The following is a 19,926-nucleotide window of genomic DNA, read 5'->3' on the forward strand; positions in this document are numbered from 1 at the left end:
CTGAACCGAGCTTTGTTTTTAAAACTGCGGGTCTTGTTTGAGTAGCGTGGCTGACTCGCTGGTGCCCTCTAGCGGCCGCTGCTCTGCGCTTACTCTCCACACGTGCTGCTCTGAGTTCAGTAGTCATCTGTACAGCGGCGCAGCGCGCGGATGGATGGCTGGTAAAACTGGGGTTCAGAGTTCGGAGTTTCATCGCGTAAGTTCTCGTTTTCCCCTTAACGAGTTCGCTGACATCGTCATTTCAGTACATAAATACTGGTTATGATTTCAGGATTTATTTCTGCGGTGTTTTTGTGAACTTTGGTCTTAATTCTGAGCTATAAAACCTAGTTTAACTGTCGCTGGAGGGGGCGGGATGCGCCTCAGTGCAGATATGAGCTAAATAAAGTAAACACACTTATTTACTCAGACGTAGAACAGCGACGTTTTGGGAGGCAGAACATGGAAAGTAGTGCTGAACTTAAAAAGCGCTTCAAATTCCTAAAAAGATGCCACACTTGCCTTTCAGGTAGAACCAGCTGACACGGCGTACACCAGCTACCATCCATAAATAGCTGAGCTACATACTTCAGCAGACTCTTATGCTGAAGCTGGACTTTTTAAAACTAGTTTTGCCCGTTTAATGTCAACACACAACACACTGTACACTCATATGTTTTAAGTAAATCCTTAAAACTGTTTCAAAAATTTCAGCATGAGTCAATGGTTAAGATGTAAACAGAGCGGTTCAGAGCGGTTTGGTGTGAAACGCTCAGTTCTAGAGAAACTTACAGAGTCAGATCTGTTCACAGTGGTGCTGATAGGAACCAGACGTCCACCTCTAAAAGCTCCCTCACAGAAAGTTCCTACAGTGAATGGTTATGAATTCACTGCCTGATGACTGAGACACTGTTTTATGATAGTTTTGTGATAAAAGTTTGGCCTAAAACGTTTTTAAATCAATTTATTTTTATTTGTTTTTGGTGGAGGGATACATGAAGGGTGTTCTAAGGCAAAATAGTCCCCACCACTGTTTTACCATCGTCAACATTATAAAAGCTCTACATTATAAAAAGACTCGTGTAGGTTCACTGGTGGTTTTGGAAAGTTAAAAAATGGCTGTATTTGTGTTGTAGATATGGGACCCCTGGTTCCTATCACCACCACTGTAAAGACATCCGAATTGATATGTTTCAATATAATGATATATATATATATATATATATATATATATATATATATATATATATATATATATATATCAGTATCAATATAATGATATATATATGTATATATATATATATATATATATATATATATATATATATATATATATATATCAGTGCTGTCAGAACAAAGCCTCATTCTCCATTTTTATATTTCCTATATAGTCCTTTATATTGTATATGAATTTCATGATGAATGGACCAAAAAAAAATTACCCAAAGTGAATGGAAAAAAAAGTCTGGTTCCATTCACTTACATTAAAAATAAAGTAGTTTTTTTCATTCTCCTGTAAAGTTACCATTTTGGAGATACGAGGTTTTGTTTTGACAGCAGCGATATATATATATATATATATATATATGTATATATACACATGTGAGCCATTTTATTTAACTCCGAGTGATCCTGGCTTCTGGGTTTTTATATATAATTCATAATGGTAAAATAGTTCTGCATTTGGAAAAAAGTTTTCTTTGCACACTATCTGGCTTTACAGTGCCATGAAGGGACCAAATACAGTTATTTTGTGCCAGAATCTTTTCTTAAAACTGCCATAATACAATGTCTTAGGCATCAGGCAGCATCATTACATGTAATAACTTTCTGTGACGTAATTTTTAGAGACTCTAAACTCTTCGATGTCTTATTGTCAGACATTCCTACCGTCATTTTAACTGAATCATGCAGAAAGTTTGAGGAGTCAGTGTTATTCCCATTTCATTTCTACACTATTCAAAAAAGACTCAGTGCATGTATAAAATTCACATTAACATCAGTCACATTTACTTTCCTTCCATATGATCTAGGTCGCTCTGCTTGAAAGCACTGAGGTCTAAAGGCAGTTATGGAAGCTTCTGAGCCTGCTGAGCTGCAGATCATAAAGAACCACTACGGGAAAGCGTTCGAATGCCTCGATGCGGGCCTGCTGGAGGACGAAGCCGGGAACAAAGGCCGGGCTGTGGTGTTGTACCGCCTGGGCCGCCGCCATCTCCTCCAGGGCCTGGAGGTGGCCACCCGTGGGGAGCACTGTGTGGGAGCTGACTGGGACTGTGCCCGGCATATGCAGCTGAAGATGAACGAGACCCTGAGCAGCATCACCACTCGGCTGGCTGTGCTGGAGACCGCCTCATGCCAGGGGGCGTCAGGGGCCCAAGCACTCTATCCAAGCCTGCCTGTCTTGCAGCAGCCGAAGAGACCAGCCAGAAGACCCAGTCTTAACAGCAGGCTCTCCCCTGCAGCTTCTGGAGGTGTTCCTTTTCTGCCAAGCTCTCCAGTCACTGCCTCTGATGTACCCAGCGAGCTGCCGCCGGCCTACACCCCTCAGCCCACAGATGGGCACCTCTCTCTTTCTCACAGCGAAGGGAAAGACTGGCCTTCACTGCCAAGACCAAAGCAGATCTCCCGCCATCAGAGCTTGAATGAAGGTGGAGAGGATCTGTTATTCCTGCCACATGGAGTACAGATATTCTTCGTAACAGCCGACGGCCAGGTCAGCGCTCCTTCATATCCGGGGTACCTTCGCATCATCCTGAACAACAGACAGCGTCATGACAGCAGTGATATCAGTGATATCAGGCAACCTCCTGCTTACCTACAGGTGAGTGTAGTTTTTGTAGTTTTTAAAAGACAGGATTACATGTACAATAGTGAATCTTCAGTTGTGAGCAGCAACCCTAAGAAATTGACTTCAGTATTCAGAATTATTTTTTTAAAGCTGCATTATTTTTTTTTAAATTGACGATTACAGTTGAAAGAAGAAGCAGAAGTAGCAGAGCACGAGCTTGATGTAATTTCTGATATCTGATACATCGGAAAAGACAGTGTAGTGCCATATTTAAAAATTACTATCATAAACTATGAATTAATCAACAAAATCCAGTAAAACAGGCCTAATTATGCTCTCTATGTATTCAAACAGTTTGTATGCAGTTTTATGGAAGCATTTTTACGTAATGACAATATCACCAGCACCTTCAGAAAAGCATATTGTGACGTATTGCGACATAATTTATCATGTTAAATATTGTCATATTGCCCAGCCCTGCTAGTAATATGTTTGTGATTAAATAGAAGTAAAGCTCACACAAATATAATGTTACATTTCAGTTTGGTAGCAATTGTGTTGATGTGACTATTCACGTGGAAATAATGGAGTAAAAAACATGCTAAAATATGGTGTCCGTGTTCTGCTGGGAGTCACCCTGTAAATGATCCAGCCCAAAATTACTCAGAGTTCCCCTCCTCTCATTATCTCATTTGCCAAGGCGTGGTCTGCATTCGCCAGTGATCATTCAACAGTCAGGGGTGTCCGATCGGATTTCATGAGATCTTTTCAGACCACATCATATGTCTTTACATATTGACGTCAAATGCGCAGACTCAAAAAGAACGTCTGGTGTCTTAACAGTGTCCAGGGTCCGTCGGCAGGCCCAGGGGTTTATTACACACCTCTATAACCTCAGAACAGCTCAACTAGTTTGCTTTGAAGTCCCTGTAGTTACTGAATAATAAGCCTTAGTATGTAATAAGCCTGGGATTTATAGATAGATAGATAGATAGATAGATCACTTTATTAATCCCAGAGGGAAATTCTTCTATTGCAGCAGTACAAACTACAGTAAAGAGCAAAACAAGAGCAAAATGAACAGGAGCAAAGTGTTGCCGTACACTATTTACAGATATATAAAAAGAAAGTAGAGATAAATAATAGAATAAAATGTACTAAAACAATAAACAATAAGAGTGATGTGCAGTACGAAAATACAAAGTAATTGCATGAATACCATGCAGGAGACAGTGCGGTGGTGCCTGTCCCTCCAGTGAATGAACTACTGACTGTGGACTGTAGCAATAAATGTTAACAGTTGGACAGTTTATTATTGACTTTAACAATTAGACATTTATGGATGCATAAACAAAGCGACAGTGCAGTGTGGAGTATTAGTGGACAAGGGGTCGATGTAGTGTGGTCATCTTAGTTGCATTGTGTTTTTAAAACTAATTCAGCCTCACTTTAAGTGTATTAAACTGAATCAGCTTTATGTTGTTGTTACCCTCTGATGAGGTCATTTAGTCTATCAGAATAACGAACCTGTAGTTTTAATGCTGGTAGCATTTTCTGATAACCTAAATGACCTTATCAGAATATTCTAGCTGTAGTTTAATGTAGGGAGGTACCTATAAACGTAATGATAGGACATTTCAGCAAATTAGGACAGTTTGACAGAACACGAGCGTGATGTTTAGGTCCTAATTGTAAAATCAACTTCATTATATTGATACTGTCCAGTTCTCTTTGAATACTCTTTAAACACGCTCTGAATCAGGTTCATCCACTCGGGGAAGGTTCCAAAGCACAACTGATGTTACATATGTCCACCAGAGAGGTGATCAAATCTCTCCAATTTAGCTTTAAATTAAGAGTTTGATGTAGTATGTCAGCATTTTTTAAAGTTTAAAATCATAACGTTCACTGCCTATATGGAATATATATGCCAATCAGGCATAACATTATGACCACCTCCTTGTTTCTACGCTCATTGTCCATTTTATCAGCTCCACTTACTATATAGGTGCACTTTGTAGTTCTACAGTTACAGACTGTAGTCCATCTGTTTCTCTACAAAAACAGCTTTGTTCACTAACTGTGGTTACCATGGAAGATGTCAAATGATGGGTGTATCAGTGATATGGGTATAAATTCCGATAGTGGTTTTGAAAGTCTGCAGCTCTGTATTAAAATTGTTAGACCCTTAGTTTCTAAGTTGTTTCCATGTGTGGTATTTTTAAGACTTTCTTGCTTTTCAGCATGACGGACAGTATAATTGTATAACTGTATAATCTTTACTGTATAATCTTTAAAGGCCTGCCTTTCAGATGCAGATGAAGACTAGTCTTGAAAATCGTCTATAAAAATGACTTTTCCCCTAAATATGTAAAAGTCCCAGTCAGGCTGACCTTATTGCTCAATCTGTAAGGCACGTAGAGAAATTACTGGAGAGATGGAGGGCAGGAAGGAAGAAGAGCATAAACAAAATTCCTTCTGCCAACACTTATTGTAATGCAGCTCTCACTTCAGTTTCTTTTTCACCTGATCGTTTTGATGCCTTCTGAATCTGCGGCTTTTGTTTAACTTCCTGTTTGACATTTTCTCTCATCTGTTGGGGGCTCTTTCTGCTGCATAGACACTTTGAGGTCTTTCTTTCAAGACGTATTTATGAGCAAAACATACAAGCGTGAGACTGTGAAGTACATTATCATTCAAAAGTTTGGAATCAGATGCTGTATTCATATTTTTTGTTATTTTATATACAATCATAGCTTATGTGATATAGATTTAAATAGTATCAATTAGACACCAAAAGGTATTTTTAGATGTTTATTCAATATATATTTAGTATTTTGGGATCAATATGAATGTATTAAATGCTAAATCATAAACTGTAATTCTCCCTTTGAAGTAATCTCTGTTATGTTTTCTTGATCATCACTTTTGAAATATGGATTATTATAGCATTTATCACTCATTTCAGAATCATCTAGAACTCTGTTCATCATTCCAGCATCTAAATTATCTTGATATAATATTTCATAGCTTTCTTACCAATTAGTTCAGACCTGTGAACTTTTTTCTGAAATGGTTTTATTTTATGAAAACATTAATTTCAAGCATTTAAATAGTAGTTGGGGTGAGCAATATGGCAAGAATGTAATATCACAGTACTTCAAAAAGCACAATAAATGTTTTTTTTTTGATATCTGATAAATCGGAAAAGACAGTGTAGTGCCATATTTAAAAATTACTATCATAAACTATGAATGCATCAACTAAATCCAGTAAAACAGGCCTAATTATGCTCTCTATGTATTCAAACGCTTTGTATGCAGTTGGGAAGCATTTTTATGTAATGACAATATCAACAACACCTTCAGAAAAGCATATTGTGACATATTCCGACATAATTTATCATGTTAAATATTGTCATATTGCCCAGCCCTAGTAGTAGTGTGTTTGTGATTAAATAGAAGTAAAGCTCACACAAATATAATATAATCAGTTTGGTAGCAATTGTGTTGATGTGACTATTCACGTGGAAATAATGTACACATTTGAATCTGTTTGGTTCAGATGGGCTGACTGGTGGTGTTTTAGGGCTGCGCTCTGCTCCAGATGCTGCTTGCTGTTCTGTGTTGGCTGTTAAAAGTGTCAGCTCGGGTCCCTCTGAATGACTCTGGCAGACAGCAGTGCTCGACTGGCACATTTCCCTTTTGAAGGCCAGCTGTCCACTGACACCACAGCACTGGGGCTGAATCCAGGACAGACACACACACAAATATTCAAAAAGTGTGTGTCAACCAGCACCCCTTTGTCCCAGTTTAGCCCTCTGAGACAAAGCCTGGCCTGCTGAATGCGTGACCTGACCAGAAATCTGCTCTTTGAGTTCAGCATGTCTGTGTTGCACCTAAGCGTCCTTTAATTCATCCAAATAACCTGCAAGTTTATAGAAATCATGTTTTTTTAGAAGGAATTATTACCTTTATTATATATTTTGAATAGATACACCACCAGTCAAAATTGTGGACACTCCTGAGGACCACTGCAGAGCCGGGATTATTTAAGCAGTGGGTCATTCTCAGCACTGCAGTAACACTGACGTGGTGGTGGTGTGTTAGTGTGTGTTGCGCTGGTCTGAGTGGATCAGACACAGCAGTGCTGCCAACAGCATCCTGTGACCACTAAAGGACTAGAAGATGACCAACACAAACTGTGCAGCAGCAGATGAGCTATCGTCTCTGACTTTACATCTACACGGTAGACTGACAAGGTAGGAGTGTCTAATAGAGTGGACAGTGAGTGGACACAGTGTTTAAAAACTCCAGCAGCACTGCTGTGTCTGATCCACTCGTACCAGCACAACACACACTAACACACCACCACCACGTAAGTGTTACTGCAGTGCTGAGAATGATCCACCACCCAAATGGTACCTGCTCTGTGTCCTGACCATTGAAGGAACAGAGTGAAAAGAGCGGCAGATGGACTACAGCCTGTAATTGTAGAACTACAACAATGTGCAGTGATGTTCACACATTTATCAGTGTCACTTTTTTGTGTTTGAAACATTTCATTTATAATGAAGCTTAAACCTTTACATCAAAATGTCTTCAAGATGATGAAAAGTGCATATTCATTCTGATGTGTCCAAACTTTTGACTGGTAGCATATTTCCTCATCACACTTCAGAGAAATGTGTTTGAAATGTAGATGCGTTTAAAATATGTGAAGCATGTTGCCCATAATTGCCCTGTGCTTACAGGTGTGTGACTGGCACTACCCACTGTTTCCAGACTCGCCGGTCCTGCTTAGCAACACAGGTGTGTTCACATTCCCTGATACCACGGCAGCGGTGCCAGGGTCCTACGTCGGGGTGGTGCTGTCCTCGGAGCTGCCCGCAACAGACAGAGCTCTTTTCCAGGAGCACCTCTCAGTACTTACACAGCTCAGAGTGCAGGTAACACGCTCAGTACGTCCCCCTCACCGCGCAGGGCTGTGACACGTAACATTGATGCTCAGGCATAACATTCTGACCACCTCCTTGTTTCTACACTCATTGTCCATTTTATCAGCTCCACTTACTATATAGGTGCACTTTGTAGTTCTACAGTTACAGACTGTAGTCCATCTGTTTCTCTGATACTTTGTTAGCCCCCTTTTACCCTGTTTTTCAGTGGTCAGGACCCCCATGGACCCTCACAGAGCAGGTACTATTTGGGTGGTGGATCATTCTCAGCACTGCAGTAACACTGACGTGGTGGTGTTAGTGTGTGTTGTGCTGGTATGAGTGGATCAGACACCGCAGTGCTGCTGGAGTTTTTAAACACTGTGCTCTATTAGACACTCCTACCTTGTCAGTCCACCTTGTAGATGTAAAGTCAGAGACGATAGCTCATCTGCTGCTGCACAGTTTGTGTTGGTCATCCTCTAGTCCTTCATCAGTGGTCACAGGACGCTGCCCACAGGACCCTGTTGGCTGGATATTTTTGGTTGGTGGACTATTCTCAGTCCAGCAGTAACACTGAGGTGTTTAAAAACTCCAGCAGCACTGCTGTGTCTGATCCACTCGTACCAGCGCAACACACACTAACACACCACCACCACGGCAGCGTTACTGCAGTGCTGAGAATGATTCACCACCCAAATAGTACCTGCTCTGTGGGGGTCCATGGGGGTCCTGACCACTGAAGAACAGGGTAAAAGGGGGCTAACAAAGTATCAGAGAAACAGATGGACTACAGTCTGTAACTGTAGAACTATAAAGTGCACCTATATAGTAAGTGGAGCTGATAAAATGGACAATGAGCGTAGAAACAAGGAGGTGGTCATACTGTTATTCCTGATCAGTGTATGTGTGCCATTACCATTATAACAACAGCCATCATGACCTCCATTGTTACCATTCTAGTGATTGTGAAAGCTGTTTCCTTTATGTGCCTGGCTGCACAGGGGGCTCAGTGGTTTGTGTTCTGCTGATTAGCAACTCCTGAGTCAGGGTGCTGACGCTGGCTGAGCGCTATGGAGAGAGAGACCTTTTAGGGTACAAGGGTGAAAATCCATCATGTTGGGAAAGGTTTTGACTCCTTAAAGTGGTGGTTTGACCCACAATGAAATGAAATGTAATAAAAAATGTTCCCTTTACTCCAAATATAGGTGATCAGCCAAGTTTAGTGCTGGAGCATTAAGCAAACTGCGTACCTAAATAATCACACACTTGCCTCAAACTGTTCCGAGCTGTTAAGTAATCTTAAATAGACTTGCATGTGTGCTTTCTGACCCTGTATGCCATACTGTTAACTATAGAATGGACAATAGTACAGACAAAATTCAGGCTTTCGAGCAAAATTCATTATTTTCGTCTATTTTTGAATGCTATCACCGTTGCATAGCTGTAGTGTCAGCTATCCTGAAGCATGACTTTGGCCCATTTTTACAGACAGCAGTATTTCCACAACCACAAAAGCAAGTGTGTTTGAGATTACCTAACACGGTTTGAGGCAAGTGTTTTTACTCTTGCTAATGCTAATTAGGGGGACATAAGCTTCCATTGCATGTTAGCCACATTAGCATCAGAGCTCCAGTGCAGAACTGAAAATACAAATTTCAGACACCAAACATGTTTTGACTGAGCAGCAATATTTGGTGCCAGGAGCTCATGTGTAAATTAGATCTTTGGCCAAACCATTGATTTCAGCATGGACCTTAACTGTGAGTTAGCTTAGTCTGAATAAAGAGTGGTTAAAGGTTGAAGGATATTGTAATAGATATCCACTAAATTTGGCTAGGAAGGCATATTCTGGCCTTGTGCTGTATTTCACTAAAACATGCATTCTCTACTTAGGTGGTATTTATGATGCATGCATTCTGCAATCAGCCAATTTATTACTCTTATTTTATCCAATCTATATTGCAATTTTATGGCCTAAAGTACTCTTGTGCTGTATTTGAATGCCTCTTCCACAGCTATAGAAAATTGCATGACTCGTTGTGATAAATAGCCAGTCTTATTATGTTTTTCCACTGGGCAGTATGGTACTGCATGGTACAGTTACAAGTCTCAGCCTAGAACTATCAGGACCCTGGTCGAGTAATTATTGCATAAAAGAAGCACAAAAGTAGGAGGAATTCTCTTTAGCTTGTGTGGATTTCTCAAGCGAGTTTAATGTCAACAGTAAACACAGACAACAGCAGCAACAATGAAGGAGATTCAAGTTCTGATTTACCTTTTACTTTGATTTTTGGTTTTATGTGAAAGTCACAGACAGCAGTTCTGGCTAGCTAATGTCATGTCACTGTAGTGACGACTTGTGACGATTCTGTGATGCTTTTGACCAGTCAATCATCTGCACTCTTTCTAGCTCCACCCAAACATTCCAGCTTGATACCCCAGCAAGAAGGGTAACCAAATTCAGCACCGGTACTTTAGTATCATATGACTAAACGTGATCAAGGATTTGGGCGGATTATGTGCGAATGTCCTAGTATAGGCTAAAACGCAGTCTTACTTGGCTCTGCTTTAAGCTTTAGCTATAGCCGCTTTCCTCACATCTCTGCCAGGACACTTTTCCTCAAAAGTTGAATAGTTTCTTGTAAAATGTCTCTCAATGTTCGACTGTTTTACGAATTTTCCCGTTCCACCCTAAATTCTGACTGAGCAGAGCAGCTTCGCAACTTTTTAGTGTTTGACAGTCTCTCAATGCAGATTTAACGTACCAGGAAACCAACTGCGCTGCTTATTAATGCAAATAAGTCCATTCGCCTCCAAATGTTCTTCTTAAATCTCTCTCTTTGCCTTTTCGTAGCTACTAGCCAGGCGAGACTGCGTTGCTATGTGACCTGCAGTCTGGACGCCAGTTCTCAGTCGTTGAGAACCAGGGCTTTTGCGCTATGTTGCACACGTCCCGTCAGTAAAAAATATTTTACTGACACAGCGACCCCCCCACTCTCTACAACGAGACCAAAACCGAAGTTATAAAATCACTAAAGAAAACGGGTAGAATAGCTGTAATGTGTGCTGCGTGGACGTCCACTGCCACTGGATCTTATTTCACTGTAACTGCGCATTTTATCACAGATGAGTGGCAGCAGCGTCTCATGTGCCCCAAACAAGAGCACTGAATGAGAGCCTTCCAGTTCACTTGCCACATCACTTCTATTTGTTTTATTAATAAAAGATACTGGAAGTAAATTCATTATGGATCATTACAAATACTTTGCTTTAAAAGTTCCAAGTCCTCACACAGTGAGAAAATCCTGTATAGAAAAAAGATGCATCAAGATGCGTCGATAATCGTTTTATAATCGCATCGCAGCCTCTGAATCGTAATCGAATCGAATTGTAAGGTGCCTAGAGATTCCCACCCCTAGTACTGAGCATGTTGATTTTGCCCATGCCATGTAAAATTCAGCCAAAAAAAATATCCATCAGCCAGTTTGTATAGAAATCATAACAGGAATCAGCCATAAAAATTCATGATCTGTGCACCTCTAATTTTAACCCCATTGAAGGCTGCAGATGAAGAAGAAGCAGGTGAGCCTACAGGGACAGACATCATTAACCTGAATGAGAAGGCTCCCATCAGCCCCTCAAACGACACAGCCACGGCAATGGACACATCTCCAGGAAAAGAGGAGAAGATCTTGCCTGAATGGAGTGAGAAGATGTCACAGAGCATCCTAGCAGGTATGGACCCATGTATAAAACCCATCTCTGAACAAGACAGTGTAGTCTTTACTGTATGAAAGGCTAAAATTTAAACACTTAAACAGGTCAAAATGACTCAAACCCATCACAGCACACGACCCCACCTATGATGGGTCACCTTACTGGACCTATTCACTATGTACATGAGGTCTGGAGCAAGAGCACTGGAAATAAATACATCATAAAGCATTGTGATAACACCGCCTGTTGATCTCTTAAATGTCGACTCTGACATTTTTCCATACAACACTATGATGAAGGACTTTGTCCAGTGATGTGATGGACAATCCCTTGTTTTTAGTGTCAGTAAAAACAAAGGAAATGATCTTTGACCGTAAGGCTGTAGGCAGTTATGCGCTTCCCATGGGAACAAGTTAGGTCTTCGTGCACAGAACTAACTACATTTCCTTTATAAGGCTGAGGGCAAGAACCAGGGAGGTCAGGCTCCTCCATTGTCTTACTTCACACTGTTTTATGCATCTCAGCCTGGTTTGTCAGCCTTGCTGTTCAGCTAAAAGCCCCGAAAGAATTGCCTCACAAAGCTAAGAGTAGGCAGTATTCTTCACTACAGGCCATCTTTGGGAAGACAATCAAAAGACAAGCTGACAAGATCTATTTTAGACCCTCCCATACTCTAAAAACAGCTGCTTAAAGGGGAATTGCTCTGTCATATGCCTCCGTAATGAAATCATTGAGCAAATCAGAGTGATAATAATAATAAGAATAATAATAATAGAAATAATAAGTTCAATTTATATAGTGCCTTTCAAAACCCAAGGACGCTTTACAAAGCAAAGGAAAAAAAAATCAACCCTGAAACTATGAAGAAGAAGAGTAGTGAGCAGTGAAAAGGAAGGTTTTAAGTTGAGCTTTAAAAGAAGAGAGGGTAGCGCAGTCACGAAGAGATTGAGGTAGACAGTTCCAAAGTTTTGGAGCAGCAGCACTGAAAGACCTGCTGCCCACTGTTGAGAGTCTTGTGCGTGGGACAGCGAGGAGTCCGGTGGCTGAAGATCTGAGATGAGTGAGAGGGACAGTACGGATGAAGGAGTTCACTGAGATAAATAGGGGCGAGATCATGAAGAGCTTTGAAGGGTAGAAGGAGATGTTTATACTTGATACAGGAGGATATTGGTGACCAGTGAAGCCGATGGAGGATGGGAGTGATGTGTGCAGGGCGCTGGGTGAGAGTGAGGACTCTGGCTGCTGAGTTTTGAATGAACTGAAGCTGGTTGAGCAATGTAGCAGGGAGACCATTGAAGAGGGAGTTGCAATAATCAGTGCGGGAGAAAATGAAGGCGTTGACCAGCATTGTTGAGCATAGGGCAGAGACGTGCAATGGTACGCAAATGGTAGAATGCAGTCTTAGTAAGTGCCTTAATGTGGGGCTCAAATGAAAGTGAAGAGTTAAAAATGAATCCAAGGTTTTCACTGACTTCAACTGATTAGACAGGGATACCATCTACCTTCACAGTGAGATCAGAGAAATTGGAAACCAGTGTTTTAGGGCCGACTAACAAGACTTCAGTTTTGTCTGCATTTAGTTTCAAGAAGTTATTGTGGTTTGATATGAAATGATGCATTGTAGAGAAACTTGTAAATCTAGATTCCTTTACAATGTTGGTGATCGGAATCAGGGACATAATGTCTACAACACAAACATAGCCACTTTATTTACTAACCAAAACCTATACCAGTGAAGCTGAGTTTTATATGTATAATGTATATTGATAGTGGTAAAGTATTATAAAGTACCTGAAAAATATGTTTTCTTTAGCTGTGATTTTGCTGTGAACACTGCATATATTTAATGACTACACTTTAGGGCAAAAGATTATCTCAGAACTGTCATAAAACAGTTGGATGTGTTTAATGATATAGGGGTGTAAAAAGACCAGGGGGGTATTTGACAAAGCCAGATTTCTCGGTTAGCCTGATTACTTAGGCCAGAAAAACAAGCCTGACCAAAGGAGAAGAGCTAAGGAAAATTCCTATTTGTATAATCCTCAACCTTTGGCTTAGGTTATCCAGCTTACTGAGAAATCCTGCTTTGTCAAACACCCTCAGTGCTGCAGTTACTGTTTATGACTTTATGGAAGTGCCCTATAGCAAAAAAGACATTATTTCAACATAATCAGTCAAACCTTTGAGAAAATAAGCCATTATTCTGGCATAATCAGTCAAAATCTTGAGAAAATAAGATATTATTTCAACATAGTCAAGATCTATGGGGGGGTCTGTGAACCCCTGATTAACCTCTTGGACCATCTGAATGTCTCATTAGTAGCATTCTAGGGGTTCCTTCAAAATAAACTTATTATAAAATGACGCTGTTTGGGAAAAACTGAGGCACAAATACAAATTCAGGGAAACGTCATTATTTAATCTGCCTTTCACCCACAAAAAAGTTTCTCTAGAATGACATAGTTACACATCCGACTACTCACTTATCATTTTAGTTAAGCTGAAATATATTACAGTTCTCAACAGAGGCATTACAGAGTGCTTCACTGATGAAGCTGACATGCCGTATGAAATTTTGAGTTCTCCTGTCCATCAAAGCCCTTAATAATAATAATAATAATAATAATAATAATAATAATAATGCCATAAGAGCGTCAGTAAGGTCAGGTACTGATATTAGATTCTAAGTTTTGGATCACGAAACTCCCCTCCTCATCCCAGAGGTGCTCCATATCTCTAGAGAATGCAGTTCCACTGCTCCACAGCCCAATGTTGGGGGGCTTTATTAGGTCACGGTGACCTTAGGCTCATGTGCGCCTGCTCGGAGTGTCCCCTTCCATTTGGCAGTGCTTTTCTATGGACTTGTGCAAAGCTGTGTGTGCAGTTGAACACCTGTGTCAGCAGTGAGTGCACCTTAAAGCAGCTGAATTCACTATTTAGAAGGGTACTTTGGAAATGAAGTGTGTGTATATAGACTAGTTATGTTTTTATGTGTTTACACAGCAGATATTGTCCTTCTTCAAGGCCATTTACCTTAAGCTCATAATCACCTACTTATCAGCTCTGCTTATCAACTCAAGCATCTGTTGCGATATGCAGCTACTCTGAGTAGTTCACACAACGTTTAATCCACTTTTACTTTTCAGATAAATGAAAGAAGGAATATTTCTGGTCATTCTGTTGATTTGAGGGCTCAAATTAGTGCATTTACATATTAAATTAGACAAAACATCCAAACTTTAGCCCACATTGATAGCATGAGCTGAATCTGGCGTGTTGGAAACAGGTAGATAATTCAACTGCAGTGCGAGAGTGGAGGTGAGAAACACATTTGTAGGCCTTAGAAAATACAGGTGTACCTATTTATCAGCAGGGGGCAGTGTGTGCTTACATAACACAGCACATGCCCTTACTAAACCAAGCCACTAGAGGGCACTCTTTCTTAAAAATTGGATGAGTCTTGTTCCAAAAGCCCAATGTTGTGTTTTCTCACAAGAGCTGTATGGTAGATAGCTGCATAACAATAAAGTGATCATTATCATTAATCTCCTCATCCATTTAGTTTGTTTGGAGATAATAGCTTGCATAGGTTTTTGCACATTCTCCTGCTCTCCTGCTCCTCATCTACTCCTGCTCTGAATGTTCAGGGGCTTCGTGGCTCAGTCGAGGGCTCGTACAGGGAGCGGAGGTCACAGGCAAAGCCATCCACAAAGGAGCCAGCAAACTGCGTGAACACATCACCCCAGAGGAGACGCCAGCAGAGGTCAGCCCCAGGGTCACCAGGGGCCTACACGTAGCCAAGCAAGCCACAGGAGGTGCCGTCAAAGTCAGTAATTTTTTGGGTAAGCTACCTAAGTGACTTGAAACCAACACAGCATGTTGAAAGGCTGCCTAACTGTCCCAGAAGACACACATCCTGCACAATTTAGTCCTTTCTCTGCTCCAAGCAGTATTTTACTTGCTTTCAGCTCACAAAGGTGTTGCTAATTAGCCAGTGAGTTGAATCAAGTGTGATGGACTCTGGAAGTCTGAACACTGTGTAGCCCTGTGGTGGATTTCTTTGAACTCTCAAAAGGTAAGAGGATCCTAACCAAGAGCATTTCACTGTGCAAATGAAGTCTCAGTGGCCCTTTTTCTCAAATTTAAAACTGTACACCAAAGCAAACTTTTTAGGCCAGATCCCCTGAGTGCCCCCCGCACCTACGGCCTGCACATCGTCAGTTCCACTCTTACCCCAGCTGTGACTCCCTTGTCGTGACAGAGCAGAGTTCTCCCACAAACAGCCTTCTTTAGTCACCCAGCTACAATTCTGTCAGTCTTTGGAGCAGTCAGAAAAATGAGTCAACACAAATCCAACCCAACAAATTATGCAAAACAGTTTGTTTTATTAGCAAACACAGGTAATAATTGGCCGGTTTAGCTTCTCACTGATGTTTTTGAGCTTGAGAGAGTTTAAATCAGAAGGGAGAAGAATTTAAGGGAGAATTCCACAGATTTTTTAAAACAATGTCTGCATAATTCAATCATTAAGTGCATTTATAATCTGATAACTGCAGAAAATTAGATTTTGTCAGTAATATTATCAATGCGTTTACATGCACTTTATAATCAGATAATGGGGAAACTCCAGGTCTTCATGAGTCAGACAGTAATCGGATTTCTGCTTTACAACCAGCCAGTAAACTCACAGAAGAAGACGAGATGTAAACGTAATGTAAAACTCAAAGTTCATGCCGTGGCTTTTAAAAAAAAAAACACTGCTCCACTTTCCCTAAAATATGAACATACATCATCTAGAAGATGAAGAATATTTAAATCCTTCATTTTCTCAAGCATGTATTTGGTTTCAGTGTTTTGCTGCATCTCGCGGCTACGCTGCTCGCTTATTTCCGGTACTGCCGTCTGTTTTCACACATGCGCAGAATATAATTTTTATATCCTATCAAAGTGACCAGTGAACCTACACACGCCTTCCATGTTCAAATACATAATGCATGTACCTCTTCGTCATTAGAGTATTTTAAAAAACATATTTTTGGGCCGAAGTCTTACCTTAAGCTGTTGTAAAACAACATTTCAGGCATCAGGAAACAGATTCATAAAAAAAATTGTAATAATTTCTTGAAGGAGCTTTTAGAGGCATTAAATGCTTCAGATATCTGGTTCCCATCACCACCACGGTGAACAGTGATTCGTTAAGAATGGCACATTTCACATCAAATCACTCTGATTGACTTTGTTTACATGTTAAAGATTCCATTATCAACCTTTAAGGTTGTTTCCTCAGATTAGTGCCATTACATCTTGAGTTCCCAGCAGCTCTGGGGGGGTTGGCTTTATTTTGCTATGCTTTTAAATGTCTTTGGCACATTGATGCCTCTCATATTGTAACTTTTGGTAACACTTTCTATGAATGTCAAGTTTGTAAGCATCTATAAACACATTCATAACATGTTAATGCATTCATAAGGCTTCATAAAAATGGGTATAATATTTATAAAAATGAATTACATGTTATAGCCATGCTTATTATGCATTATGAATTGTTAACATAATACATTATAAGTACCGTTCATAACAAATTATAAGAGCTCGTAAGTCGTATTTGTCCACTCTAAGCAAAGTGAAGCGTACTGTACTAAAGCCTCCTCCAGTGTTCAGAGTGAGGCTTCAAGTTGAAGTATTTACTGAAGGATTTACTGAAACAGTAAAACATACATAATAAAGCACATTACAGGCTTCAAATGTCAGAGTTTAAACTAGTGCTGCATCAGTGTTTTACCCAATGTGGGAGAGTTAATCTACACCACCGTTAGCTCAGCGCTAACTTAACACTGCATATCCAATAGAATGCTAGCAGAAATTAGCATTACTGTACTGTAGTGTAGTGATGTTACAGAGTGAAGGGTTCTAGTGCTTGACATTAGAACCAGTGAGGGAACAGATAACAATGACAGCACTCTACTATCTCACCTCTCCCTCTCCAGGCCTTCACTCCACAGTGACTTCACGCTCAGTGTGATGTCAGAGGGGGTTCAGGGGAGGGGCTGATGGGTACTTGGTTTGCTGTGATGTAATGCAGTGTTTAAAGTGAAAGCGCTGGGTAAGAAAAGCACACTGTAGCAGTAACTCTAGGCTGGACAGCAAGTTTGGTGCATCTAAATATTCAGGACTGAAGCCCCGCAGCTCTAACAGCACCAGCACTGAGAAATAACATACTGGAAATCTCAGGGAGTAAATAAACTTTGTATTTGTCTTTATGTTTTCCAAGCTGGGACTGACTTCTTTGGCACTGACAGTGTAACATGTTATTAACACTACTTATAATGCATTATATTAATAATTCATGATGTATAATAAACATGGTATTAGTATAATTCAGTGTAATTCATTTTTATAAAAAAATATAAAATATTATATATTGAATGAATGCATTATAACATGTTATACACGTGTTTATAGATGCTTACAAACGTGACATTTCATAGAAAGTGTTACCTAACTTTTCAATGAGCTTTAGTTTAACTGGGTGTTATGTTACAGTTGACGGCCTCTCCTCTGTGGTTGAACTTGTTGGGAAGGAGCTAGCGCCTCACGTAAAGAAGCATGGCAGCAAACTGATCCCGGAGTCTTTAAAGAAAAATAAAGATGCCTGCACCAACATGGGCGGAGCCAAAGTGGTGGCTGCTACTAGCTTAAAAGGTCAGTCTTCCTGTGTCATTTCGAATACCTAATAGTCGGGACATTTTCTGTTACATGCATACCTATTCGTATGTTGTTTCCTTACAGGTCTGTCGACCATATGGTCAGGTTTGGAGACGGCGGCGAAGACGATTGGTAAAAGTGCGAGCTCGGAGACGGTGCTTACTGTCAAGCACAAGTAGGTGCTTTTTTAATTTTAAGTTAATTCTCCTTTTTTTCCGAATGGCTTTCAGATGCTGTTGGCGCCAGTTTCTCAAAAGCTCTGATAATCTCATTTCATCCTTTTCTCTGTTCTCAAAATGGTGCGTCATACAGAACACTTGCCTCACTTTTGCCGGTTTCATCTGTTCTTTCTCTCTTTCTTTCTCTTTCCTCTTGATTTTTCAGATTTAGGGGTCTAGAAAGCATCCTGGACCCCTCTAGCAACATTTAACTGGTGGAGGGTAAAAACACTAAGTGGGGAAAAATAATCCATAGACTTGAGTCTATGACTAACTCTCTTTGGTCTTAAGTGCCTTATTATGCAGTATATTTTGCCATTATATGATTATTCGACAGGTGCCTGTTTTATTGAGGCACCCCTGCTGTAATTTATGTGCAATAAACACAAAATGAATACGAAAATGTGTTTTCTCCCTCTGTGATGTTCACAGTAAACTGTGTCATGCGGTTTTGGCTATCACTTTCTGTTTTGGAGCTTAATAAGGCACATTATGCTACTATTGGCTTTCATTTCTTAACAAACCTTACAGCACTTTTCTCATAAAGATCCTCTCTGATCTTTGTTTAATGCCGTCACCACACTAACTCTGTGCTCATGTTAGCATACCCAGTTCTAAAGTGCCTCCGACGTCCACTAAGTCCTACTAACTCTACCTAGTCCAAGCCGCAGCCGCTCTCACCTGCTCTCGGTTGTGTGTGATTAAGGTATGGGGAGGAAGCCAGCCAGGCTACAGACACTGCTGTCCAATCGGTGGTCAATGTGGGTGTTACAGCCTTCAACATGGACAACATTGCCGTCAAGGCTGTACTGAAAGGTGCAGGCAGGCAGACCTCAAAAGCCTTAGCTGAAGAGGACGAGACCATGGAGCCAGAGAAGACGGCTAAAGGAAAGGAGCAGGAGAAAAAATAAGCTTCTCTCTATCACACGCCATTTGTTCCTTTACTTATCTAGGATTAATGGTCATTACAAAAATGTGCTGCATATAATGTATCAAGAATCATTTAAAGAAGATATTTTTACATAAGAACCTAAAAGTCTACTCATGTGGTCATTAACAAAATATCTCATCTGAATTAATACATAAGAATATCTAATACTAATAATTTATTTGTGTATAAGAAAGCAGGTCTTGTGAAGTTGAATGATTTTCTGGGACCTATTTTAATAAGATCTGATCTGTTTTACATTCTGTTCTTTATATAAATTGTTGTGTACGGTATGTATAATGACTTTTTAATCAAAATAATACATTGTTTAGAGAAAATTCTTATAAAATACATTTTCATATCTTTATTCTATGCTGTCAGTGTAACCAAAGCTGAATAATTCAATATTATTGACTCCAAATACATTTTGTTCTGAGAATTGATTATTTTTTTATTACTGTAACACCTAACAGTACTGTAAAATAATATGGATATTCCACTGTATCACAAAATGATTAGAGAATAAGTGCTTGAATATTATAAATATAAAAAGATAATAGTTCAAAATAGAAACTGAGGCATGTAATGTTTCTAAAAGCTACCATACAAAATTTGAATCCATTGATGTCGGAGAGGGACATGCAGGACA

At 40.1% G+C, this 19,926-nt stretch overlaps 1 protein-coding gene across 3 annotated transcripts; it reads left to right on the forward strand.

Moving 5' to 3' along the window:
• The first annotated feature begins 100 nt into the window (after window positions 1-100).
• sparta (spartin a) lies at window positions 101-19,716 on the forward strand. 3 transcript variants are annotated; one of them, XM_036595031.1, is made up of 8 exons: window positions 101-196; window positions 2,013-2,803; window positions 7,524-7,718; window positions 11,270-11,444; window positions 15,074-15,268; window positions 17,970-18,128; window positions 18,216-18,306; window positions 19,056-19,716. In XM_036595031.1, exons 2-8 carry the CDS (start codon window positions 2,051-2,053, stop codon window positions 19,258-19,260), a joined length of 1,773 nt encoding a protein of 590 aa, XP_036450924.1. In that variant the 5' UTR covers window positions 101-196; window positions 2,013-2,050; the 3' UTR covers window positions 19,261-19,716. The 3 variants fall into 3 exon arrangements, with proteins under 3 accessions (XP_036450924.1, XP_036450926.1, XP_036450925.1); XM_036595032.1 differs by having other exon boundaries at window positions 115-196; window positions 2,030-2,803; XM_036595033.1 differs by lacking the exon at window positions 7,524-7,718.
• Window positions 19,717-19,926: the final 210 nt, after the last annotated feature.

Source organism: Colossoma macropomum, unplaced genomic scaffold (assembly GCF_904425465.1).
Source record: "Colossoma macropomum unplaced genomic scaffold, Colossoma_macropomum, whole genome shotgun sequence".
NCBI classification, from domain to species: Eukaryota; Metazoa; Chordata; class Actinopteri; order Characiformes; family Serrasalmidae; genus Colossoma; species Colossoma macropomum.